The sequence below is a fragment of the Amia ocellicauda genome, chromosome 6 (genome assembly GCF_036373705.1).
Source record: "Amia ocellicauda isolate fAmiCal2 chromosome 6, fAmiCal2.hap1, whole genome shotgun sequence".
Taxonomy (NCBI): Eukaryota; Metazoa; Chordata; class Actinopteri; order Amiiformes; family Amiidae; genus Amia; species Amia ocellicauda.
In genome coordinates this window covers 2840001-2867678 of record NC_089855.1, presented here as the reverse complement: position 1 = coordinate 2867678, position 27678 = coordinate 2840001, and the positions used below count along the sequence as shown (strand labels likewise).

The following is a 27678-nucleotide window of genomic DNA, read 5'->3' as shown; positions in this document are numbered from 1 at the left end:
CCTCCCGGCCGGACAGGTCTGACGGCAGAGCGCCAGTGGGCAGCGCCGGCAGTGGCTCTGACAGATGTACCCGAGAGCGGGCCGGAGACGCAGCACTGCACAGCCCTTCACCCACACACACACAGCAGATACAAAATTCCCTCCCTTTTATTGGTCTTCCAGTTTCAGACATTTTTAAATATAACAAAATATACAAAGAGCCCCCCTCAGGGGAGGACCCCTGCATCTCCTCCCGTCAAGCAGCAGCCGCTGAACACAGAGCGGCTCCAGGTGCACTCCTCCGCAGGGACGTCGACACACTGACTTAAATACACAGACCTCCCCCCCTGAGAGGAGGCAGTCACAGCAGTAAGCACCCTCCCACCCCTACTCTGCAACTGATGGAATCGCCCCCTGCCCCCCAGTCCAGCGTGTCTGTCCCGAGCGCCGCTGTGTTGGAGTGTGCTCCGTGGCGTGCCGGGAGGGGTCCTCTCTCTGCAGGCCGGACCGCCCTCTGCGTTGGTGTGTGCGACGCACAAAACACTGACAAGACTGCGCATGCGCCCAGTAGACGAGGACAAGACACCGTGGTGTGTAAGCGCACCCCCCCGGCCAGTCAGCACTGGTGTGTTTCAGTCCGTGCCAATCCGTGTGCGTGTCAGTCAGCATGTGCCAGCCCCTGCTGGTCCGTGTGTGTGTGTGTCAGTTAGCGTGTGCTGGTCTATGTATGCGTCAGTCAGCACTGGTGTGTTTCAGTCAGCGTGTGCTGGTCCATGTGTGCGTGTCAGTCCGTGCCAATCCGTGTGTGTCAGTCAGCATGTGCCGGTCCATGTGTGTGTGTGTGTCAGTCAGCGTGTGCCAGCTCATGCCGGTCCGTGTGTGTATGTCAGTTAGCATGTGCTGGTCCGTGTATGTGTCAGTCAACGTGTGCGTGTCAGTTAGCGTGTGCCAGTCCGTGCTGGTCTGTGTGCTGCGGTGAGAGAGTCAGCTGGTGGCTGCGGTGAAGGCCGGGCCGGGGGGCATGCTCTCCCCGGACACCTCGCCCATGGCCTGCAGAGCCACCGTGGCGGCCATGGCCTTGGCGTGTTTCTTGTTGGGGCTGGCCGTGTGTGGCTGGTAGTCCCGGCCATTGATCACCACCTGGGCAGAAGGGACACGGGCAACAACAATCAGAATGACCATCATGGACAGAGCGGAGAGAGACGGCGCAGGGGTCGGAGGAGAGCCCCACCTTGAACAGGAAGTTCTTGCGGTGGTCGGGGCCGCTGTTGTGCACCAGGACGAACTCCGGGGGTGACCACTTCCTCTTGTTGCACATCTCCATCAGAGCCGACACGGGGTGCTTGCCTGGGGACACAACACACCACGCTCAGAGCTGCAGGGAGGGGTCGGGGTCAGGGTTTCAACTGGGGATGGACGTCAGGGCTAGACATAGGGCTTGGTGGTAGGGTGAGGGGTTAGGGAGGACCGGGTCGGGCGGGGGGCTGAACCTCAGGACTCAAGCACCGAGCGAAGGTTCGAACAGAAAAGAGATCGACACAATAGGACCCCCCCCCCAATGGCCAGCACACAGGAGACCCACCTAGCAGGTCCTTCATCACGTGCAGACTCCCGGACTTCTGGGTCTTCTCCCCCTCGGCCACCAAGCCTGCAGAACAGAACAGGGTCACAACAGAACAGACCGAGGCCTGGAGCGGCTCTCACTGTGACGAGCATCCTGAGCGTGAGCCTAGCGAGTCTGCCGGCTCTCCGTCAGCGCGGTGTCCCTACCCGCGGCCGTGACAAGGGCAGAGCCTCTCTGTCGGGCGGAGACCTGTGCTGCCGCGCCCCTCTCTCACCCTCCCCCTGCTCACCCTTGCGGTCGGTCTTGAAGTCAATCAAGATGGGCTCCACGTTGCCCTCGCGGTTCTTGCCCAGGCCCTCGCCCTCTCGCCAGCCCATCTTCCTCATCAGGAACTCGCCCACGCCCCCCGTTACTGGAGCTGCCCGCAGGAACTGGTCCTGAGAGAGCAGGCAGTGGGACACGGAGAGAGAGAGACCAGCAGACAGACAGACAGAGATAAAGAGAAGATGACAGAGAGAGAGAGAGAGAGAGAGAGAGAGGGGCACACAGGGTACAGAGAGGAAGTTAGCAGCACGTCTCCACAGCCCTGGTTCTTCTACAGCCTCACAGCGGTGCGGACAGGGATCTACGTCAAAGCCTGCGTCTGGGGGATGGGTGGGGGATCATTACCCGAGTCTCTGAATTGTTCTGCTGGCCAATTACAATCCTTTAACCAGGGCTGGGGAACTTCTGCTCTCCAGCCTGCACACTGTGTAGGTCATTTGGATGCACACTGCTGGACTGTGGCCCTTCAGGCAGGACCAGAGTCCAGGATCAGCGATCGAGTCTGGGCTGCGGGGCGACGCCACTGTGGGCGACTTTGACACAGAATCCTGTCCGTCCGCACACAACAGTACAGATAGATAAAGATAGCCTGACACTCACACACACTCGCACTACGTGACAACCTCCGCTATCCACCACTCTGCGCCTCCTGCTACGCCGCTAATCGCCTGCCCATGACACTAGGACTGGTGGGGCCCGGCGGCGGGTCGGTGCCGAGGCCGCGGGTCCCGTCGGAGTCCACAGCTCGGCCCTCGGCACCGAGGCCCCGGGAGGTTAAGCTCTCTACTGCGCTGTGCCATGCATGAACAACGGCAGCATCCAGACAGTCACTTATCAGACGACCAGTTAAGAAAATTAAAATATAAAGGACATAAACAAGGTCATGCAAGTTTTATTGTTTTCTTAGGCCCGATCTGTGAGCTCTATAAACACGGATATAAACACACACACAGCTAAAGACGGAGTGGCGGCTCATCGTGAAAGCTATCCTTCCTGCGTGTGCTCGGACGCACGGGACAGGAGCCGTGAGCGCAGGCTGGCTCTGCCCCTCCCTGCTGTCTCTGCGCCGGGGGGGGGGTCAGATTCCTATTAGCAGCCTCTAAAACAATCGCTGGGCTGGATTGGGGGGGTGGCGGCAGATTTAATTAGCTCATTGGCTGCCCGGCTGGGACGGGACACCTGTGTGGCTCATGGGAGGCCGGCCGCATGAGGACCGGGCGTCTCGGCCGGTGATGGGGGGGGTGCAGGAGGTCAGAGACAGAGGGGAGGGAGGGGCCATGGCGCCGCCACAGCCTGCGCTCGGCACGGAGGAGCCCCTGCGCTGAGGCGCTGTGCACATGACATCTCAGAAGATCATATATATACACATCCACATATATATATATATCACGGTGGTGGCGTACGTACCTAGGTCTCTGCGGCCGAGCTCTCATGGGCTTAGAAGGGCCTGACAGTGACCAGCGCAACAAGGCAGCTACAAGGACTGACCCTGCAACAAGTTTCCATACAGAGGGGTGAAAGTTCACAGGCCACTCTGTGAACCTCCACCTCTCTCCCTCCTGCCCCCCCACAGGAACACTCCTGCAGTTCCACAGACCCCACCCCACCCCACCCCACCCCCCAGTGTCCACATTGCAGCACACTGACACAGCGCTGAAGAGCCGCCCGACTCAGAGACCCCCGGGGGTCCGTCTCTCCCGGCCCCGGCCCCCCCTCATACTCCACAGACTCGCACCACAGCCTCCTCTTCAGCCCCGGGGGGGGGGGCATTGGACACAGACGGCTCCCGAACTGCTTAGCAAGGGGGTTGGGCCCAAAACCCGGCAGAGGAGCGGACAGGAAGGACAGGCATCTCCCCCCGCTCTGGGCAGCTTTAATGCCATTATTGCGAGGACAGGCTGCCCCCCACCCTCCTGCCAGCGCACAGCAAGCCCCCCGGTGCTCCTCCCACTGAGGCAGCGGTGAGGGGGCCGAGGGGTCCGGGCTGATCGAGGGTCTGACTACACCGCATCACTGGGCACCCTGTGCCGTGGCCATGTGGTGCACTCAGACCCTCGGCGGGGCGCGGGGGAACAGCTGCCGCGCACATGATGGCATTAAGACAGGTTGGGGGTCAGAGGTGGATCGGGGGGTCCCGACGCTCCAGACTCTCCCGGTCCGCGGGGGCGGCTCTGTCCGCAGCGCAGGGCCCGCACGGCCGCACCAGACCTGGTAGAGGGTGGATTGACAGACGTACTTACTTCCAACTTTCCTCCCCCTCTCTCTCTCTCTTTCTCTCTCTCTCTCTTTGTTTGTCTCTTTTCCAAGGAGCCTCTTTTTAGCAAAAGAGGGCACCATGCAGCCTGATAAATACCCCACTGCCAGGGGCCCGGGGTGCCCATCCTGTTTTGTACCTGCTTTGATAAAATGTTCAACATCAACATCTGTTTAACAGTGTCCAGTGGTGTAGCCAGTTCACAGGGAGCGCGGGGGGACCGGGGGCTGCTGGCGTCCATGCGGTGACACAGGGGGGCTCTGGGCCGTGCCAACTCTCACATGGGTCTCATCTAGAACTAGATCAATATCTTTGGGTGGGCAAATCAGCTGCTCTGCTCTGGGACTCATGTTGCAGCAGGGAGTTGCCACTGCCACTGCACGTCCCCAGCCCGGCTTCCTCCGCTGGAGCGGGGGTGTCCGCAGACGGGGGCTTAATCTGCAGTCTCGGGAACCAGGGCAGGCCACCGCAGGAGCTCCGCAGCTGGCTCTGTGAACTGATGACACCACTGGACACACACGAAACAGACATCAGGGCCCCACAGGCTGCCTCCGAGGGCGAGGCGGCCCGTGAGGCGAGGAGGAGGGTTGAGGACACAGATCACACCACAGAGCAGGGGATGGGGGGTGGCGAGGCTTGGTGTTGGGCCATGTCGGTGTGGCTGAGTGTGTTCAATGCAACAGATGCAGGGCTGATCCAGTGGTGAAGAGTGCTGGGTGCTACAGAGCATGTGTGATCAGCTAATTAAGAACCTCTCGTCTCTCGGGTCACCTGTGTAATTACATGGTGATCGAGTGTGTCAGCAGGAAGCTCCGGTGTTCGTGCCGTGAACTGTCATCGCCAGCACCCTGTCAGCGAAGCATGCGACTGTGTGATGAGCCTGGAGGCTGGTTTCTGTTCCCGTTAGAGAAAGAAGCTCCGCCACCAGTGAGACGAATCTGAGAGGTTGTGTGTGTGTGTGTGTGTGTGTGCGTGCATGTGTTGTGCTTTTACGTCCCGTGTTACAGGCCACAGCTGAGGACTCCCACACGGGCAGCGCTGCCTCCTGTGCTGTACTGAGGGAGAGACCGGGATGGCAGGGGTCTGCTGGCGGGCAGGGCAGGGCAGGGGTCAGGGTGCTCTGCTCTCACTCACTCACTCTCTCACACAGCCTCAGAGGGCCCCTCTCTCTCTCGCTCGCTCTCTCGGTCAGTGCAGTGTGCCGGGGGTGCGGGGGGAGGGCTGGGCAGAGCGCATTACCTTCTTGATCCAGGCCTGTGGTCCGCTGTTGGACAGCTCCTCGGAGGTCAGCACTTGTGCTCCCGTGGAGCCCGTGAAGCGGCCCGGCATGGTGTTGGACTGGGCCCACGCGTCCACCTGGGGAAGCAACCGGGGCAGGGTCAGAGGTCAGAGCCTTCTCCGGAATGGAGCATGGCCGGGTGATCCGGGCGGGACGGGAGGGAAGAGCAGGTAACGGAGGGGTGGCGAGCCAAACCGACCCGACCCGACACACGGACAGGGAGCTGCGGTACATTTCTCGTCGGCCCCAAACAAACCGTCTCTCAAACTCAACATTCACTCAGGACCAGAGCAGCTGCACTGCTGAATGTACAGGGGCATAAATAGTTTTTCTCCACCTGTAACCCATGAATAGAGAAGGAGCCCTTGTTGAAACATCACAAACAGCTGAGGAGCTCAGTGTGTCTGGCAGTGCAGCAGCGACACGTCTGTCTTCATGGAGGCCGAACCAGGGATCTCTCTCGGAGTTACTTGGGGTCGCCGGTCAAGGACAGGCTGCAGGGTCATGTGATCAAGGACCCGAAACACCACACCTCGTCCTGTGACCCCTCTGCCGCACTGGACACCCACTACCCTGAGCCCAGCGCCATCACTCGTCTCGACTGAGCGCTGTAGTTTTGAGTCTGTCCCTCTCTGTCTCTGTGTGTGTGGGTCCATCCCTCTCCGCCTCTCTGTGCGCGCGGATCCGTCTGTCTCAGTCTCTCTGTGCGCGCGGGTCCGTTCCTCTCCGTCTGTGTGTGTGTGCTCGCAGGTCTGTCCGTCTCCGTCTGTGTGTGTGTGTGTGTGTGTGTGTGTGTGTGTGTGTGTGTGTGTGTGTGTGTGTGTGTGTGTGTGCGTGCGCGCGTGTGCGTGTGTGCGTGTGTGTCTGTCTCCGTTTGTGAGTTCGTGAGAGCTATGGACTGGCAAGATTTCGTTCAGCACCAAAAACACCAGGGCAGAAAGTAGACCGAAAGCTGGTGAAACATTCTCTGGTGTTCATATCCTAATATGGGTTTGTGAGTGTGTAGATGAGTGCCGAGCAGGAGCACAGGGCACAGACCCGCCCCGGTCCGTGGTTCGGCGTGTCATAAACTCATGGCCCTAAACTATCATCCAGGCCCCCCTTTCGCTCTGCGCCAGGGACGCCCCGAGCGCTCCACTGTAATCTGAACTGAGGCTGCAAGAAAACACGAGGGGTCTAAATTTAAAAACGCACACTCAAATAGTCTCTCACATTCGATCAAACGCATTCCCGTGTTACACGATACCAAAACAGCCCACAGACGAATCCCCCGGCGTCACCCCCCTAGCAAGTCCAAATGCCACCGGCGGAGGGGCGGAGACGGGCGGGCCGGGGCCGGGGAGAGGGCTTACCTGCTCCTGCGCCCGACTCAGCATGCAAATGGCGTTGACGTCGAAGGGGTTCTCGGCCAGCCTCTTCTGTGCCACGGCTCTCTCGCTCATTGCCAGCGTGATGTCCACAGGCTGGGAGAGAAAGCACCACCAGTCACTAAAAGAAAATGGAAACAGATCCCCTTCCTTCCTTCCTGGTCTCTCCTGGTCTCTCCCCAGCTCCTGGTTGAAGCAGCAGAGTGCTGGGGGGTTTAGGGGGGCCCATGGTGGGACACAGAGAAACGTTAACGCAGCCCAGGCCCCCAGTTGCCTCGACCCCCGCGGCACGTGTCCCGTTTCCTCGGTCAGCGCCGCTCGGATCAGAGCGCCAGAGCAAGGAACTCCCGTCAACACAGTGACTCCAAACGAGTTATAGAGAAGAGCATCACTGACACGGCTGCTTCTTCACCCGTGTCTGAGGTCCAAACGGCTCTCCTGGGACGCGGTGGAAGCACTGCATGGAAACCGACTGGGTGACCCTCTAATCAAGAGAGCTTAACCGCTTCCCAGTTTCATTGTATTGAGATGCAAGACGGGGCAGTTTGATTTAAACTCGTCTGAAAGCAGACGGGAGCCAGGACACCTGACCCACGCCGCTCACACGACAAACATCACGCCGTGGTCGAGTTCCTCCATGCACTGCTTCCATACGCACTTATTGTGGCTGTGTATTCAGGGGAGATCAGACTAAACCAGAGAACACAGCTCTGCCTGGAGCAGCTGCAGGGACAGTGGGCAGGCTGGTCTCCAGGCCCGAATGGTGCTTTTGTTTTTATATATATATTACATATTGTTAATTGAATTATTTTAACATCAGAGAGCTAATTGTAATATCCACACCGATACAGGTGAGCCGAAGAGCTATAGGTCTATGTCCTCCTTGTGCAGTAAAGCAACACCTCCACTTAGGTAACCGCCTGCGTCTGTATTCCAGACGGATCGCCGCAGAGGGTCTGAACCGTGAGGCGCCACTCTTCAGTGCGAACCTACACGCCAACACCGGGACTCACTGCGCAACACTCACACTGCAGTGTTTAAGGCCAAGCAGGTTCTCTCAAAGAAACTGAATAAATCATACAAAATAAAAAAGTCAGCTGGAATGATTTGAGGAGCTTCCTTTAATAATCAACAATGCATTATGTACAAAGCAAACAAAATAACATCCAACTGAAACAGAAACAAAATCAAACAAAAAAAACTACTAAAATGCCATTTTATATAAAAAGACAGCCAGATGTGGTTACATGAGGAGAGGGGGTTCTACAGGAATGTGGATTTCTACATCGCATCTGTTTATACAATTATGTACAAAGTGACTTGACTAGATACCATCCGCTGCGTCGTACACCTGAAACAGCCGGCCTCAGCGCGGCCCAGTCCTCGCCGACGGGCGCCGTGCGCTGGAGCTGCTACTCTAAGACTACATTCCAGAAGTACAGGTCCGTACAATCAGAGGGCCCGGGAGGGTCAGTCTGCTGGGCACTGCGGAGCTCGGCCCCCGCCCCCGGCACGGCAGTGCCAGGATTACAAAAGCCAGACCTGAAGCCCACCTAGGCTGTATGTGTGCGCGTGCGTGTGTGTATGTGTGTGTGGCGCAGAGAGAAGACGTCACAGCTCTGCAGTGCTTAAAGCAGTGAGCGTGGGCCCCCGGCAGAGGAGGGACACCGGTGCCATCTAGGGTCTCGTGAGCAGAAGCCCTGACCTCACACCGCAGAGCTACAGAGCTTTGTTCAGATACAAACAGGGTAGTGGGGCACCAGGGCTGAAGCCAACCCAACACTGTGCTCAGCTGCCTCCCTGGGCCGCCTCTGCCGGGTTTAAAAGCCAGGAATTCTCCAGTGTAGGAGTTTCTCCACCCACTGCTCTTCCTCATTCAGCTCTGCAGCTGCTGTGTGGCCCTTGGAGAGCGCCTGAGCAGAGCACTGCCCTGGGCCCCCACAGCGCACAGCCAGGACTGAACAAGCAGGCAGGTGGAACACAATGCAGGAGAAGAAAACAAAACAAAGCAAAAAGCACAAAAGAACACCTAAACATTAGAAGAAACAGTAAAGATGTCAAAACATCGAAATTTTTTCCGCTAAACTCGACTGAATTCTCAAAACTGTTAATTCATCCTTTATTATTATTATTTTTTTTATTATATATTTTTTACGCATATCAAACCGGAGAAGTCTTTGATTGTCATTCAGGACCTACACAGAATCCCCGTCTCGAGTCACAGGAGCGGGCCGAGCACCGCTGTGCAGCCGTGTCCGGCGCTGGGCCAAGGGACAGTTCACACGGGGCGCGCGGCCGGGGCGTTACAGCTGACATTAGAGCAAAACAAGAAAAACAAAAGCAATTCCTAAAGAGAAAACAGAGGGATGAGAATTTCTCTCCCTGTACAAAACAAACTCCTTTAAAAACACAATTCCCCGTCAATCAGCACCAACTCAATGGCAAAGTCTCTTTGGATCGGCGCACAGATCGGCCGCCGCCGGGCACAGGGCTGGGGTGCTGGGGGTGCTGCTCACCCTTAGGTTAGGCGCTTAAACCAGTGAATGTCCAGCGATTTTGGTTATGGAGCTTCCACACGCTGAAGTACCGAAAGGGCCAGGACTCGGGGGCTGCCAGGATGGGGGGCTCCAGCGCGGTGTGCACTGTGCGGCCAGGGGGCCTGGTTAAACCGGCACGCTGCTCTGCCTGGCTAGGGGAGCGGGCACTGCCCCCTGCCGGCCCACAGACCCGTGTCCGTGGGTGTGCTGGCGACAGCAGCCTGGCAGGGGGCCCGTAGGGGGGGGACTGAGGGCGGGGGGTAGTGACCGTCTCTAGCTCGGTGCGCTGGCAGTGCCAGTCTCAGTCTAGGAGCCCGTGCCCCCATGGGCGGCCGCAGCGGAGGCGGGGGGCTGGAGCGGAGGCGCGGTTCCCACCTGCACAGGCGTGTCGGTGAACACGTCGTCCTTCTTGTCCTTGCCGGCCGCCGTGTCCACGGGCACCCACTCCCCGTACGCGCCGTCGCCCTCCTTCTTGCGGTGCTGCGACCCCGACGACACGGGGAACTCCTTGGTCAGCGCCACCTCGGTCCGCGCCACCGGCTTCGCCGACGGGTTCTGGAGGGAGAGCGGCGCCGGGTTAGACACGGGACCGGGGGGCAGTATAGCGGGGGCATTAGACACTGCACTGTCTGCAGGACTGGGAGGGGCTCTGGGGGTCACATGATCTGAGTAACAGACTCCAGGACTCGGACGTGCGCGGGGCCCCTGGGGACAGCAGGTCCGACACTCTCACTGCCCTGAAGATCAGATTAGCTTCCAATGAATCGAGTCTTTCTACATCTAAGCGCCTGGCTGCCTGCTGCGCTGGTCGTGCTGGCCGTGTACTCTGTGCTACTGGCTATGAGGCACTGCGCTGTGCCCCGTGCCCGTCTGTGCCCTGTGCTGCGCTGTGGGGCGTCTTACACTGAGGCTGAAGGAGATGCCCTTGCTCTCGCCCATGCGCAGCCCCTGGCCGAAGGGTCGCTCGTCGTCCTCGTCGTCCGACACGTGCGGCTTGTTCAGCACCTCGTTCTCGTCCTCCTTGCTCTCCGCGATCAGCTTGCACTTCTGTAGGGGAGGGAGGAGCAAACGGACAAGCTCAGTGCCATGGCCAGGACAAAACTCAGCACACGCACACACACACAGTACACACGAACACACACACCACACACAAGCCCAACACACACACGCCCAAAACACAAACACGGTGAGGGCAGAGGATCAGAGCACAAGTCACAAACGGTACAAGCGCCCACCAAACCCCCCCGAGATCTGGGTGTGAAGGAGTCAGGCCGCTCACCTCGGTGAGCTCCTTGATGCTGATGCTGTTGGCCTTCTGTGCCACCTTCCTCTTCACCTCCTCGATGGGCAGTGGCGCAGGGATGTTGGACATGGAGGGCATGCTGGCCATGGAGGGCATGGCGCTCATGGAGGGCAGGGTGTTCATGTTGGGCAGGTTGATGGACAGGCTCATGGGCAGGCTCATGGGGAGCGGCAGGGGCAGGGGCAGGGACAGGGGCAGCACTGGGGGCGGCAGGGGTAGCTGCAGGATGGCCTTGGGCTTCAGGCTCTCCGGGATGGGCACGCCCGCCTTGGCGCACATGGCTGCAGCGTTGGCCTTGGCGATCTCCAGCAGCTGGTCCTTGTCTGTGGAGGGAGGCACAGCGTGAGTCGCTCATGAACACCAGGAGTTCCTTAACCCCTTAACTATAACCACACAATCATGAAGTTTCCAAACTTTTTTCCTAATCATACAAGTTTCCTAATCATACAAGGTTCCTAACACTAGATATTGGTCACAACACAGCGTGCCGGCTGCGGTCGAGCTCTTACCCAACTCCGTGAGACGCGGAGGGGTCTTGCTGGAGCTGCGGCGGGCGCGCGAGGTGGATCTCCGGCGGCGCAGGATGAGGATGGGCGAGTGGCTGGGCCCGCGCCGGCGCCACCGGTCGATGGAGCGGCTGCGGTAGCGGGTCCGGGCCTGGCGGCGTCGCGAGCTGGAGCGGCGGCCGCGCGAGCTGGAGCGGGACTTGCGCCGGTGCTTGGAGGCTGAGCGCGACCGCGAACGCTTCTTCCGGCCCGGGGAGCGAGACTTGGAGCGCTTGCCCTTCTCCGCGGACTTGGACCTCTTCTTGCGCACTGGCGAGTGGGATTTGGAGCGCTTGCTCCTCTTCGCCGGCGAGCGGGATTTCGACCGCTTTACCCTCTTGGCCGGAGAGCGGGACTTAGACCGCTTGCCCCTCTTGGCCGGAGAGCGGGACTTGGACCGCTTGCCCCTCTTGGCCGGAGAGCGGGACTTGGACCACTTCCTCTTGGGCGAGCGAGATTTAGAGCGCTTGGTTCGTGTCACCGATCGGGACTTCGATTGCCTCTTTCTCACTGGTGAACGGGTTTTTGACCGTTTCCTCCTGGCGGGCGACTTGGATTTGGACTTCCTCTTGCGATTGCGAGAGGTGGACCTCCTCTTCCTCACCGGAGACGCCGATTTCGACTTCTTCCTGTGGCTGGTAGATGGAGATTTTGAACGCTTCCTCCGAGACACCGATTTTGATCTTGACCGCTTCTTCCGTGCGGGAGACTTGGACCTCGACTTCTTCTTCCTGGCAGGAGACTTAGACTTCCTCCTCCTGGTAGGAGACCTGGATTTGGATTTCTTTTTCCTGGTAGGAGACCTGGATTTGGATTTCTTTTTCCTGGTAGGAGACCTGGACTTGGATTTCTTTTTCCTGGTAGGAGACCTGGACTTTGAGCGTTTCTTTTGTTTTGTCGACTTGGCATCTTCATTCACGGACACTGATCTGGATCGCGAGTGTGGTTTCCTGGTGGATGGTTTGGGTTCCACTGAAGGGGACCTTGACCTGGAGCGGTCGGTTCTGGATTTCACCATTTCAGCTGGGTTGGGGCTCGGGGACTTTGACCTGGAGCGGTCGGTTCTAGATTTCATGATTTCAGCCGGGCGGGGGCTCAGGGACTTTGACCTGGAGCGGTCGGCTCTAGATTTCAAGATTTCAGCCGGGTGGGGGCTCGGGGACCTTGACCTGGAGCGGTCGGTTCCGGATTTCGAGAGGTCAGCCGGGCGGGGGCTCGGGGACCTTGACCTGGAGCGGTCGGTTCCGGATTTCGAGAGGTCAGCCGGGCGGGGGCTCGGGGACCTTGACCTGGAGCGGTCGGTTCCGGATTTCGAGAGGTCAGCCGGGCGGGGGCTCGGGGACCTTGACCTGGAGCGGTCGGTTCCGGATTTCGAGAGGTCAGCCGGGCGGGGGCTCGGGGACCTTGACCTGGAGCGGTTGGTTCCAGATTTTGAGGTTTTACCCTGGCGGGGGCTGGGGGACCTTGAATGTAGTCCCACGGAAGATTTAGTCTCAGAACTGGCGTGGTTCGCGGGGGGGCGGTGGTCCTCAGGGACACTGCGTTCTGCCCACGCTGGGACAGGGGCAGACTGGTGGTCCTCAGGGACGCTGTGTTCTGCACACCCTGGGACAGGGGCAGACTGGTGGTCCTCAGGGACGCTGCGTTCTGCCCACTCGGAGACGAGGGGCGAGGGAGACCAATGGTCCTCAGGGATGCTGCGCTCTACCTGCATGGGGACGGGGGGAGACTGGTGGTCCTGAGGGACGCTGTGCTCTGCCCGCATGGGGACAGGGGGAGACAGGTGGTCCTCAGGGACGCTACGCTCTGCCCGCATGGGGATGGGGACAGGGGGAGACAGGTGGTCCTCAGGGACGCTGTGCTCTGCCCGCATGGGGACAGGGGGAGACAGGTGGTCCTCAGGGACGCTACGCTCTGCCCGCATGGGGATGGGGACAGGGGAACACAGGTGGTCCTCAGGGATGCTGCGCTCTGCCCACATGGGGATGGGGACAGGGGGAGACAGGTGGTCCTCAGGGACGCTACGCTCTGCCCGCATGGGGATGGGGACAGGGGGAGACAGGTGGTCCTCAGGGATGCTGCGCTCTGCCCGCATGGGGATGGGGACAGGGGGAGACAGGTGGTCCTCAGGGATGCTGCGTTCTGCCTGCATGGGGATGGGGACAGGGGGAGACCGGGAACTTCTGTGGGGAGCAGGGGGTGCAGACCGCGACACTCGGCCAGACTGTGGCGAAGGAGACCTGGAAGGCGCTTCTTTGGTCGGGGAGGCAGATTTTAAATGTTGCTCAGGAGAGGGAGACGGAGATGGGTTCGGTCTTCCTTGAGGCGTGGAAGACAACGACCCACTGTCATCCGAGCTCTCGGGGGGCTGGGTGCAGGGTTTCGACCACCCCCCTGCAGTGGAAGGACCCAGGGCCAGGGGCTGCTCGGGCCCGGGGCACGTAGAGCCCCGCTCTGTGGAAGGCAATTCATGAGTAAAGCACTTGTCGACAGCAGGCGATTCTGGCTTCAAAGTCGGGTCCTTCTGGAGAGATGTACATTCGAGAGCTTTTCCCTCAGCTGGTTTCTCATTCATAGGGCCAATGCTCGTCATCTGCACCGCAGGGGCCACAGGCCTTTCAGGAGGGGGGGCCTGCAGCTTCAACGTCACACTGTTGTCTATCAAGGGGGGGACAGGCTTCCATGGCCCACACAGGACCACCGTCTCCATCTCCTGCTCCGGAGCCCCAGATGCTGCATCCGAGCTTTCCAAAGGCAGAGGCAATGCGACTGGGGGGACCACGGGGCCAAACAGAGCGCCGGGCTGGGATGGACTGGACTCCACTGCCCCTGAAGGCTCTTCTGCCAAGCTCTCTCTGGCGACGAGGGACACCTCCACTCCAGTAGGATGCGCGTCGTCTGGCACGGCTGCCGAGAGGAGCGGCCCCACGGGGCCTCCCGCAGGGGACGCGCCCACTAAGCTCCGGTCTTTGGCTGGGGACCGCCTGTCTCCGGAGACTGATCGGGATTTAGATTTGTCTCTCACGACAGACCTGGATTTGGAACGCTTGGGCGATGGGGACCTGGACAGCTTCTTCACTTTGAGCGATTGTGAGCGGGAGCGGCGCCGGTGGGACTGGGATCTGGATTTCGAGCGCTTGCCGCGTCGGAGGGACCGGGACTTGGACCTCCTGCGACGTGCGGGCGACCGGGACCTCGAGCGCATGGTCCTCTTGGGGGATCTGGACTTGGAACGCCGGCCCCTCCTTGCAGAACGTGACCCAGACCGCGCCCGCCTTGCCGGCGACCTGGACTTGGATTGCCTGGCTCTACGAGGAGACCTGGTCCTGGACCGCCTGGCTCTGACCACGGATCGGGAGCGCGTGCGCCGGGCCCTCCTGCGCGACCTGGAGCGCGACCTGCGGCTGCGGGAAGCCGAGCGCCGGGGCCTGGTGACAGAGCGGGAGACGGACCGCCGGTTCCGGGAGCGAGACCTGGACCTGGAGCGCCGGGTCTTGCGAACTGACAGGGACCGAGAGCGCCGGGTCCTGCGGGCTGACCTGGACCTGCGTGACCTGGAGCGGGATCGGCGCACTCTGACTGGGGACCTGGAGAGTGACCTCCTGACGTGACGGGCTGATCGGGACCTCCTGGACCGGGAGCGTGGGCGCCGGGAGAGCGAGCGGGAACGCCGTGCGCGCCGCGGGGAGTAGGACTTGGACCTCCTGTTGCGGGAGCGGGACCGCCGGCTCCTCTTGGGCGAGGCCGAGCGGGACCGGCGTCCAGAGCGGCGCACGGAGCGGGAACGGGACCGACGCCGGGCGGAGCGGGACCTGGAGCGCCGCCGGCGGGGGCTGATCTTCCTGGAGGAGGAGCGGCCTCTGCGGGCTGCGGACCTGGCGGCCAGGCGCTTGCGGCTGCGGGAGCGGCTGCGACTCTTCTTCGACGGGGTGCGCTGCGAGCCACGCTTCTTGGACCGGGACCGGGAGCGCGAGGCCGAGGGGCTGCGGCGGGCCTTCTGCTTCTCTCTGCCTTTGTCGCTCTTCTCCTCTGGCGGGCCGTCCCAGTCCTGGTCTGGCTTGGCCTCCGCCTCCTTGTCCTTGGGGGCGTTCTCCTCGCTGTGTGCGGCGTCTATTTTAGGGATTATATCCGGCAGGTCCTGAGCTTTAGACGGATTGACGGCATCGGCACACTCGGACCCAGAGGCGTTGCCTTCTGCCGCGCCGGGCTTCTGCTCCGAGGACATCTCCTCCACTGCGTGTAATGCGAGGCGCGTTTCGACGACACTCTCGCTGGACTCCCCCTCCGCGGTGGTCGCGGGGACCACCTTGCCCAGCATCTCGCTGACCCCCGGCGCAGGTTGCGGCAGGGGCTCGGCTGGCAGCCTTTCCCGGGGCTTGTCCGCAGAGACCAGGGGCGAGGGGGGGGGTGGCCGAGAGGAAGGCTTCAACTCGGACTCTGACTCGGACCCGGAAACCGAGGTGCTCTCCGACTTCGAGTGAGAAGGAGATTGCTTCTCTTCTTTTTCTTCCTCTTTCCTCCTCCTCTTCTTCTTCTTCTTGCTTGAATGTCTTTTCGACTTCCTCTTGCTCTCGGCCTCGTCTGCAGCCGGACCTGTGGTGAGGAGAGATCGAAAGTTACAATGAAGCCACACAAGACACTAGGGAAGCCCCTTTCCTCAAAGCAGCCGAGTTCACCTCCAGCTGCCAGTTAGTGAACGCAAGACTATGGACAACCAGCCTGACAGAGTGGGCGTGTGAGAGAAGAGTGACAAAGTCGTATGTTTAATCATGCGGCGCTGTCTCTCGGGCTGGGCATCGGCACTGATCAACAGATCCGACTTCGCTTGAATTTGGGAGAAGCGATCATCACAACAGCAAGGCTGCTCACGAGAGGTTCTGAGACTGAATGCTATGAGCAGCACAGGGAACCCTCTAACTTATACAACACAGCCCAATGTCAAACATCGAGGACCAGCTCAAAACATCAATTGCTTTTAATTTAACAAATAACCAAAATAAACTGCTTTTGTTTTTACAAAATTTAAATAGAAATAAAAAAGTTCCTCATTTATAAACTAATTAAATAATGGGAAATTAACCAAGACTGAGTGTGTCTTTCAGAATAGTGCAGGTTGTTCAGCACACTTTAATAATTATCTACACACACACACACACACACACACACCTGACTCTCTCAACGCTCAATGCTCTATTTCACTCCAGTCAGGATAAAAGCGGTTAAGCAAGCACACCAACTGCCAACACAGCACAGGTCCGAGTTTCACATTTATCAGACTGATCTCGGGATTTTAAGAATTGATATCGGATCGTCCGAACCAGAATCCCTATTCCCGGATATCCCCCCCCCCGCCCTACTGGTCTGTAGCAGCGTGGCCCCGCACGGCCCGGCCCGGCCCCACCACTCGCCTGCCGGAGCGCCGCCCTGTTTCTCGTCGGGACCGCAGGCCAGGGCTTCTGTCCTCTCCGAGCCGCCCTCCTTGACGCTCTTCTCCGGGGCCCCGGGGGCCTCTGTGTGGGGCTGAGCGTCGCTCTTCACGCTGATGAGGGAGAGAGGACTGACGTTAGAGCGTACACGTGGAGCATGTTGAAGAGAATCTGCTCTGGATAAACAGTGCTGTGTGCGTTTATTCCTCCATAACGGAGGGGTGCGACGATGTAACAGAAAGCGAGGCATGCAGTGCTGACCTGGCTCGGGTTCGAGACTCCCCATCCGACTCCAGCCCGGACTCCGAGCTGCTCTCCGACCCCGAGCGGCACTTCTTCTCCTCTTTGCGTTTCTTCTTTTTCTTCTTGCTTTTGTGCCGTTTGTGCTTCTTGTTCTTCTTGCGCGGCGTCTCGCTGCCCTCCTTGCTGGCGACCTCCTCCGGGGGAGGCGTGCTCTCCGGGGCCGCGGCCTCCTGTGCGTCCACAACACACGCGCTCACTCCCTTGACGCACGGCGCGGGGGGCACGGCTCTCCACAGCGGAGCACCGCAATCTGGAGAGAGAAGACGCGCTATTGAACAAGACGATGCATTCCGTTTGAACTCTTACATCACTTTTCAGGTCAACACAAAATATCTGTTAGCCGACGGCTGGCATGGGGGGCAGGGGGCACTTGCCTGTCTGGGTGTGGGGGCGCTCCAGGGTGTCAGTGGGGGCAGGGGCAGCTTGGGGTCGTGCGGTCGGCTCATTGCAGTCCCCCATGGCTGCGGCATCCCCCGGCCCCGGTTTCTCCACAACAACACTCATGTTGCCATTCGGCTGTCCTTCGCTCGTCACTCTGTAACGCAACAAAACACAGGCACTGCTCACAACATCTCATTTCAAAATCAAACCTGAAAATGCTGTCGGTGGATTTAAATGTTATAGCGGTTTTAATGTGGACAGTGCCAGCCTCTGCTCGGTTATCTGGGGTGTTGCCAGCGTGAAGAATCGCCACGTTAACCAGTGCCACTCGTGCTGAACCACAAGGAACGTTATTTACAGTAAACCAGTGACCGTGCTGTACGGCATTCAACGAGTATGCGGCCCACAGCCACCACACAGAGCCCGTGAGAAACAACCCTGCTAACAAGTGGACGACAAATTGATAGGAAAGTAATACCGAGCAGAGACGATGTAAAAATAGACACAAAAAACATATCTCGGCACTGCCAGCGAGGGCCGATTTAACAGCTGAGTGGCTCTGAGAGGTTCAGCAGTGGCTGCAGTTTCTAAAGAGAGCGTTCTCTCTGTGCGCCGCTGCAGGGCCAGGCCGGCCGGCTCACCGCACACAGAGCTGGGGGGTGGGGGTGCACAGGAGGCAGATTCTAAGAGTGAATGCACGGTTCGCTACCAACCACAGGACTGGGCTCCAGACATGTTTTAAAGAGAAGATTGCTTAAACCCATTTCTTTCTTCAGACATGTACACGGCTTTAAAACGGAATATCACTTCTGGTAACAACAGTAGTTATTTTAGTGACCAGTGAGACATGTGATTCTTCTTACTTTGAATCCTTTGTTTTATGGGGAACTCCTTTTGTTTACATATAATTAATTGGAGAAGTTAGTGATTAAGATTGTAGTGATATTTAAAATCGACCACAAGTCAGGCATCGATCAATTAAAATTAAGATGTTAAAAGATTGCTTAGCTTGTTCTACATGTATAGAACATGTATAAAAGCATTTCATACAAATATGCGACAGGAGTTAATGTTTCAACTTATTTTTAAGGTAGTTTAATTTAGTAAATATTTATGAAGCCATGCTGCTTCATACGCAGTTTGTATGGCTAACACACAGTAAATTGCTTTCAGCACTGTAATACTAGAGCAGAAATCGCACTAGAGCAGCCCTGAAGTGTGGCGATGGGGTTCCCTTCTCACAGGCTCGGGTGAACGTCCGGGAAGACAGTTTCCCACAGGGCTCGGAGCAGCCCGCACCATGCCAGCCACGGGCACCGAGCAGTCCCTGTGCAAGACACGCCAGCCAACACACAGGGCCCTGTAACACATATGGCAGTACGGAAAGTGAGGGAGTGGGCAGACATGGCACAGTGCAGAACCCTGGCTCCTTGTCCTCTTATGGACTGTGGACATCAACTGGCCAGTACTGTCCTACACCTCTTTTCACCTCACCTGTGCAAGATGCTTGTTTGGTTTTCCCCTCAATGGCTGTAGCTAATATTGCGTCCTCAGCCAGCAGGCACTAGACTGCACTGCAGATGTGTTGAAAGTGTCGGTCTGCTGTCCAGTGTGTCCACAGCTATGGAGAGTAATAACTCCAGGGTGAAACGTGCAGGCAGATCTTTCAATGGATCTGGAGATTTATAATACTTCGTAATATAACCCCCCTCCTTCCTCCACAAACCAGGCTGAAAAATAAACGGGAAGTTGCGCATAAACAGTGAAGATAATGGAAAACACGGGGGGCGCGACGGCCGCGGCGCTGCACAGTCCTGCGCGGCTCACTGTGGTTTGTTTGTCCTGACAACACGACCCGGATACGAGACGCCACCAATGCGGCGGCGGCGACATCCGCACCGGGACCCGCACCGGGACCCGCACCGCTACAATGAGCACAGCGTGTGCGCAGAGCACTCTCCAGCACGGGGGCGCACGCAGGCCCTGCAACAGCCGCGCACTTCTGCGCTCCCACAGAAAGCTCTGGAAACCAGCGGCGGCCCGGCCCGCATGGAGCGCAAAGTACAGCAGCCCCGGCCGTCCCGACAGCCCGGCCCGCACCGCCCGCACCGCCCGCACCGGCCGCCTCCTCCGCGTCGCCATGGCAAGACAAAACCTAACAACGACCATTTCGCGGAGCGGGAAGCCGGGCCGCCGCCTGCAGTACTGCCCGCTGCCTGTGCGGCCGGCCGGGGCGCTGTGCCCGCGGTGCCTAGGCCTCACACCCCGAGCCCGGCGCTGCCTCTCGCACGGCGACACAAAACAAACAAGCGGGCGAGACGCACAACGACACACACACGCACCGCGGCGGCCACCCGCACCAGCCCCGCACCAGCCCCGCAGGTCCCGCGCCGCCACAGCGGGGTTATTTATTTATTACCGAGTCAACGTGACGCGGTGCTGGAGCAGAGAGGCTTATGTAACGGCTGATCCTCAGCGCTGCAGCTCGGCAGTAACGGGCTGTGTGTGTGTATATATGTGTGTGTGTGTGTGTGTATAAACACACCGCTCTCACGCCGAGGTCACCCTGTTAAAACGCCTCATTATCCACCGCCGCCGCACTCGTGCAATATGAGCCCGCGGGAGCGAGTCCCGCTGCGGCGTGCGGTCAGCCCGGCCGGGCTGTGCGGACATCACTATCAGACACTACTACAGGCTGCCCGGGGCCGATCGGCCGCACCGCACCCGTGGGCCCGCGTCGATCCTGCCCCGGGGCTCGGACCCGGCACCCCGCTCGGCCCGGTGGTCGCACTGGCCCCGGCGCAGCCCCTGCCCGGACCCGCACTACTCCACCAACACAAAGACCCGCCGCGCCGGCCCTGGTCCCCGCCGAGCGGGTCACCGTGCGTTACCCTCAGAGCCGCCCGCAGAGGCCCGCGGCCGGCCGGGGCTGCTCGGCGGGGGCTCGGGGGAGGATATTTACCCGGCGTGCTGGCCCTCGTCCTCGATTTCCTTGATTTTATTCATCACGAAATCCCGGAAAATCTGCTCGATGTTAGTCGCCATGACACTCGAGCGAGAAGCGAGGTCCTCCGCAATCCCAGCGTCCCCAGCGGCAGCGCAGGACCCTGCCAGCCCAGCATGCACTGCGCGGTCCTCCACCGTCCCAGCATTCCCCGGGAACGCGCCAAGATTTCCATGGCAACGGCCATAATAATAATAATAATAATAATAATAATAATAATGTGTTATACAGCAACACAAATATACATACATTTATTTATCACTGAGCTACTTGCTAGAATAACCAATTCAAGAATAAAATCAACTGCTTGTCCCTCCACACTTTATTTCAGTGTTTATTATTTTTGTATTGCATATATTTTAGTGAAACAACTGTATGATGTGACCTTTATATTCTGTAACTTTACATGTCTTAAGCAAAGTTGTCACTGAGATACAACATCTGTGTGTTTGAAAGCTTTTCTAGTTCATAACATGGGCAGTTTTTCCCTTATATAATGTTAAACACCTCAAATTAACACAGCTATAGCAGAGAGCAGCTCTGTGTCCCGAGTCAGAATACATACGGACATCCACTGTTTTACAGAAACCCACTCAGGAGCACCAGGCAACCCTTGACCTCCGCAAATCAGCTACACATTGATCAATATAGCGCTTTCAGAAACCCTACATATATATAGGATTGTCTGAAAACATATTGTTAGTTATATATATATGCAATTAATGTGATTATATATATATATATAAATATATATATATATAGAGAGAGAGAGAGAGAGAGAGAGTTCATAATGCAAATCAGCAGAGACTTAACTGCCAGATCACACAGGCAATGTTTATGATATGCATGTCTTTGTGTTTATTATCAATTAATTTTACACAAATTGTCAGTATTTTCCTGGAATCCCCCCAATAATAAGAGATAAGTCAACACTATCGAGTTTTCATTTCTTTATTCAGTTTTGATGAAGCTGCAGCTACAGGACAGGATAGTGGAAGCGGGTGCGTGTTGGCGCTGGGTTCGGGTTGGGCGGTGCTGGCAGGGGAGAGGTGGCGCGGCCGGGCTGTGGGCCTCACAGGACCAGAGGCAAAGAGCAGATGAAGGCTCTCTTCACAGCGCAGTCCACGGTGCTCCAGAGCTGTTCGTCTGTGGGGAGAGAGAGAGGACAGCACTGAGCAAAGCCCTCCACCACCCTGCCCGGCGCAGGGCTCATACACGGCCAAGACCAGGGGCTGCCACTCAGGGAGGTGGTCTTAACTTGACACGGAGACCCAAACCAGAACGCCAGACACCCGTTTCCTCAAAGTGGAAGTTAGGCTGATTTTTTAGGGTGAATATCCAGCAAGGGATGTTGTATGTAGTGTCAACTCAATAGTGTGGAGGGCTATCTCTGTGTGTTGTGCATTTCTGTGTGCAGACTGCACTGATACACCAATGAGAGAGAGAGAGATAGAAAGAGAGAGAGATGTAAGGACAGAACTCAAGAGCAAGAGGAGTTTTTCTCCTGAGTGTCCTTTTGTTTCCCCCTGAAGCAAGAGTATTGGAAACTCAGAGAAGAGCTTGGCACACAGCGGCTCCCGGTGCACTGGCGCTATCGGCTGCTCTGTTAATATTAACCCGGGGGCCGCGCTGTGCCGCCCACGCTCCGCACCTCCGCCTCCGGGCCCTGCTCTTCAGACCTGTTCAAGGCTGCCGTCCTGGCTCTGACTGTGCCGTAATCTGGCCCAGGTAGGATTCCCGCTGACTGAGGCGATAGTTAATCTCCCAGGGTCACAGTGCGCGCTGCCTGAGGGACTGCCCCCCAGCGGGAGGGGGCGGGTCTGAGATCCCCAGAGACCCCACAACCTCCAGATTACGGACTGAGAATTACGGGTGGGGCAGGACCAAGCGCACGGCACATCATTATTATTATTTATTTCTTGGTAGATGCCCTTATCCAGGGTGCCTTACAAAATATAAGCGCAAAACAAAGTGCAACATACAGTGCAGTTCAAGGCATCAAACATTACAAATTCCAATTTACATCATGGGCCTGATGTTTAACAGGAGTATCGTTTATCTATTATATTATATTCTTGTCACCCTTATATGTCACCTGGGATGAAGGCATCTTTGCAAGTGAATAATAATTATGTTTTTATTATTGTTTTGTCCTGGATCAGCTCAGTGACCCCAGTCTGAAAACAGCACACACTCACCCATCTTGAACATCTCCAGGCAGTTGTCTCCGGCCTGCAGGCTGGGCTCTCCGGGCAGCCAGGCGCTGTAGCCCCAGGGTGAGCTGTCCGTCCACTCGAAGTGGCCAATCTGAGGGGACACACACACTGAGCTGACTGAACACACATACACACACACACACACACACACACACACACACACACACACACACAAACTGACTGAACACACACACACAAACACACACACACACAAACTGACTGAACACACACACACACACACACAGCTGACTGCACACACACACACACACACACACACACACACACACACACTGCTGAGTGGGGTGACTCACTTGCTGGCGGTTGAAGGCCCCGAGCCAGGTGAGGGCCGGGCCCCCGTTGCTGCTGGTGACCAGGGCGACGAGGCGGGAGTGCAGCTCAGAGCTGGTCACTGCGGCCAGGTGTCCCCCCGGAGAGAGCTGCCTGCAGGAGGACTGAACACACACTGACACTCGGCACAGAGACACACTGACACTCGGCACAGAGACACACTAACAACACACTGACAACACACTGACACTCAGCACAGAGACACACTGACATTCGGCACAGAGACACACTGACACCCGGCACAGAGCTGGTCACTGTGGCCAGGTGTCCCCCTGGAGAGAGCTGCCACACACTAATAACACACAGAGACACACTTACACATACTGACACACAGCACAGAGACACACTAAAAACACACTGACAACACACTGACACACAATGACACACTGACACTGTGACACAGAGATACACAGAGACACTGACACACAACATAGAGACATACAGACACACAGCACAGAGACACACAGTGACACACTGACACACAGCACAGAGACTGTTTGCACACATTGTGCAGTGTGTGTGAGTGTGTCTAAGTGAGCAGGACCCCTACCTCAGCCTGTTGAAAGGTCTGTGGGCTGGCGAAGAAACGATAACACCTCCCCTTGATCATCTCCCCCTGACACGCCGTGGACACTGCAGACACAGAGCAGAGCGACAGAGAGGGGTGAGACAGTGGGACAGACGGGGGAGTTTATAGTGGGTACTTTCTCATTTTCTTATTTTGGTTAAAATTGTCCCATTCTGGAGGTCGGTTTGCCTTTCTATGTCTTAATAATAATAATAATAATAATAATAATAATAATAATAATAATAATAATAATAATAATAATAATATTATTGAATGGTCTCCCTCACCTGTGAACCGTTCCATTTCACCCACAGGGTTCTTGATCAGTCCTGTCCTCACATCCACCAGCACGGCCTGAGACGGCTGAGTGCCCTGTCTGAACAGGTCAATGGAGGGAGGCCTGTAGTCTGGACACAGAGAGACACCGTCAGTCCACAGTGCCTGTCAGTCACACACACACACACACACACACACACACACACAGCCTGTCAGTCACACACACACACACACACACACACACACACACACTGCCTGTCAGTCACACACACACACACACACACACACTGCCTGTCAGTCACACACACACACACACACACACACACACACACACACACTGCCTGTCAGTCACACACACACACACACACACACACACACACACACACACACACTCACACACACACTGCCTGTCAGTCACACACACACACACACACGCACACACACGCACACACACGCACACACACACACTGCCTGTCAGTCACACACACACACACACACACGCACACACACACACTGCCTGTCAGTCACACACACACACACACACACACACACACAGCCTGTCAGTCTCACACACACACACACACACACACACACACACACTGCCTGTCAGTCACACACACACACACACACACACACACACACTGCCTGTCAGTCACACACACACACACACACACACACACACACTCACACACACACTCCCTGTCAGTCACACACACACACACACACACACACACACACTGCCTGTCAGTCACACACACACACACACACACACACACACACTGCCTGTCAATCACACACACACACACACACACACACTGCCTGTCAGTCACACACACACACACACACACACACACACACTGCCTGTCAGTCACACACACACACACACACACACTTACACACACACACACTGCCTGTCTGTTTGTTTCGCCCCCTCACCTGGTCCCTTGTAGTGTCTCTGCTCCTCTCTGAGCTCCGGCTTGGTCAGGCCGCTCTGGATGTCCACCAGCACAGCCTGTGAAGGCTGGGTGCCCTGTCTGCGCTGCTCCACCGGCACCGCCTTCCCGGGGAGGAGCTTCACTCCGGCTGCACACAGAGTGGCACAGGATGACATGAACATGTATACATAGATCAGGGGACAGCCAATAGAAACATACATCGTACATATACTGTACATACAGACGGGTGACAAATTAAAGGAAAAAACAACAAAGTGTCTCAGTGAGGTGTTGGGCACCATGAGCCCCAGAACAGCTTCAATGCTCTTGGCACAGATTCTACGAGTCTCTGGACTCTACTGGAGGGATGGACACCATTCTTCCAAAGATATTCCTTCATTTGGGGTTTTGATGATGGTGGTGGAGAGCGCTGTCTAAAAGTCGGTCCACAATCTCCCATAGGTGTTCAATTGGGTTGAGATCTGGTGACTGCGAAGGCCACAGCATATGAGTCACATCATTTTCATACTCATCACAACATTCAGTGACCCCCGTGCCCTGTGGATGGGCATTGCCATCCTGGAAGAGACACTCCCATCAGGACAGAAATGTGTCACCATAGGATAAAAGTGATTACTCAGAATAACTGTCATGATTTGCAGTGACCCTTCCCTCTAAGGGGACAAGTGGACCCAAACCATGCCAGGACAATGCCCCCACAGCATAACAGAGCCTCCAGACCCCCTCACTGTAGGGGTCCAGCAGTCAGGCCTGTCCCGTTCTCTTAGTGTCCCACACATGCACTCGCCCACTCGTCTCTATCTTTCTCTGCGTCTCTCTGTCTCACCGTCTGTCTTGACATATTTGTGACTGTTGGTCTGGCCAGTTGCAAGGAGCTCCTCTTGCAGGATGTCATTCCTCAGGGGGGCAGAGGGGGCAGCTTTGGGGCCTGAGGAAAAGAGATACACAGTGACACAGTTACACACAGTGACACACAGTGACACACAGTGACACACACACAGTGACACACAGTGACACACAGTGACACACATACAGTTACACACAGTGACACACAGTAACACACAGTGACACACACACAGTGACACACAGTGACACACATACAGTGACACACATACAGTGACACACAGTGACACAGTTACACACAGTGATACACAGTGACACACACACAGTGACACACAGTGACACACAGTGACACACATACAGTGACACACACACAGTGACACACATACAGTGACACACAGTGACACACATACAGTTACACACAGTGACATTTTGTTTATTCTGTGTTCTTGTTCCTCGACGGAGTGAAACGCTCAGCTGGTACAAGGACTAATTCACAAGGCTGATTTCAGACCAACGCCAGCGAACCCTGCTGTCAAACACGTCTGTGCATGTTTCTGTGCCAGTCTGAAATACCGTCAGTCTCTGTATCCATCTCTGTCTGTCTGGCAGTGCGTCTCCCTCCCTCTGCCTCTCTTCCCTAGTCTCCCTCACCTGCGATCCCGTAGGTCCTGTCCATTTCACCCACAGGGTTCTTGATCAGTCCTGTCCTCACGTCCACCAGCACGGCCTGAGACGGCTGAGTGCCCTGTCTGAACAGGTCGATGGAGGGAGGCCTGTAGTCTGGACACAGAGAGACACCGTCAGTCCACAGTGCCTGTCAGTCACACACACACACACACACACACACACACGCACACACACACACACAGCCTGTCAGTCTCACACACACACACACACACACACACAGCCTGTCAGTCTCACACACACACACACACACACACACACACACACACACACACACTGCCTGTCAGTCACACACACACACACACGCACACACACACACACACACACACAGCCTGTCAGTCACACACACACACACACACACACACACTGCCTGTCAGTCACACACACACACACACACACACACACACACACTGCCTGTCAGTCACACACACACACACACACACACACACACACACACACTGCCTGTCAGTCACACACACACACACACACACACACACACTGCCTGTCAGTCACACACACACACACACACACACACACACTGCCTGTCAGTCACACACACACACACACACACACACACACACACTGCCTGTCAGTCACACACACACACACACACACACACACACACACTCCCTGTCAGTCACACACACACACACACACACACACTGCCTGTCAGTCACACACACACACACACACACACACACACACACACACACACACTCACACACACACTCCCTGTCAGTCACACACACACACACACACACACACACACACTGCCTGTCAGTCACACACACACACACACACACACACACACACACACACACACACACACTGCCTGTCAATCACACACACACACACACACACACACTGCCTGTCAGTCACACACACACACACACACACACACACACACACACTGCCTGTCAGTCACACACACACACACACACACACACACACACACTCACACACACACTCCCTGTCAGTCACACACACACACACACACACACACACTGCCTGTCAGTCACACACACACACACACACACACACACACTGCCTGTCAGTCACACACACACACACACACACACTTACACACACACACACTGCCTGTCTGTTTGTTTCGCCCCCTCACCTGGTCCCTTGTAGTGTCTCTGCTCCTCTCTGAGCTCCGGCTTGGTCAGGCCGCTCTGGATGTCCACCAGCACAGCCTGTGAAGGCTGGGTGCCCTGTCTGCGCTGCTCCACCGGCACCGCCTTCCCGGGGAGGAGCTTCACTCCGGCTGCACACAGAGTGGCACAGGATGACATGAACATGTATACATAGATCAGGGGACAGCCAATAGAAACATACATCGTACATATACTGTACATACAGACGGGTGACAAATTAAAGGAAAAAACAACAAAGTGTCTCAGTGAGGTGTTGGGCACCATGAGCCCCAGAACAGCTTCAATGCTCTTGGCACAGATTCTACGAGTCTCTGGACTCTACTGGAGGGATGGACACCATTCTTCCAAAGATATTCCCTCA

General features: G+C 57.0%; 2 protein-coding genes across 4 annotated transcripts in view; both read right to left on the bottom strand.

Moving 5' to 3' along the window:
• Positions 1-129: 129 nt before the first annotated feature.
• Positions 130-20371, bottom strand: sonb (SON DNA and RNA binding protein b). 3 transcript variants are annotated; one of them, XM_066705770.1, is made up of 14 exons: positions 20225-20371; positions 17256-17416; positions 16840-17131; positions 16561-16691; positions 11117-15745; positions 10584-10930; positions 10208-10351; positions 9680-9859; positions 6753-6863; positions 5361-5477; positions 1833-1980; positions 1562-1627; positions 1211-1326; positions 130-1119 (listed from the first exon to the last, which is right to left on the bottom strand). In XM_066705770.1, the coding sequence occupies exons 1-14, from the start codon at positions 20305-20307 to the stop codon at positions 964-966; spliced, it is 6681 nt and encodes a 2226-aa protein (XP_066561867.1). In that variant the 5' UTR covers positions 20308-20371; the 3' UTR covers positions 130-963. The 3 variants fall into 3 exon arrangements, 2 of the variants coding, with proteins under 2 accessions (XP_066561867.1, XP_066561868.1); XR_010816954.1 differs by lacking the exons at positions 130-1119; positions 1211-1326; positions 1562-1627 and adding an exon at positions 3275-3356 and having other exon boundaries at positions 1866-1980; positions 20225-20366; XM_066705771.1 differs by lacking the exons at positions 130-1119; positions 1211-1326; positions 1562-1627 and having other exon boundaries at positions 1929-3356; positions 20225-20366.
• An 830-nt stretch (positions 20372-21201) lies between these two features.
• The window catches only part of LOC136750740 (uncharacterized), a 16128-nt gene continuing 9651 nt past the window's right edge, over positions 21202-27678 (bottom strand). Inside the window, exons 10-18 of the mRNA XM_066705772.1 lie at positions 27281-27427; positions 26125-26253; positions 25457-25558; positions 24611-24757; positions 23686-23805; positions 23381-23463; positions 22794-22934; positions 22465-22573; positions 21202-21412 (exon numbers count right to left, since the gene is read on the bottom strand). Of these exons, the coding sequence (XP_066561869.1) occupies positions 21339-21412; positions 22465-22573; positions 22794-22934; positions 23381-23463; positions 23686-23805; positions 24611-24757; positions 25457-25558; positions 26125-26253; positions 27281-27427 (1052 nt within the window). The 3' untranslated portion in view covers positions 21202-21338. The remainder of the gene's footprint in view (positions 21413-22464; positions 22574-22793; positions 22935-23380; positions 23464-23685; positions 23806-24610; positions 24758-25456; positions 25559-26124; positions 26254-27280; positions 27428-27678) is intronic.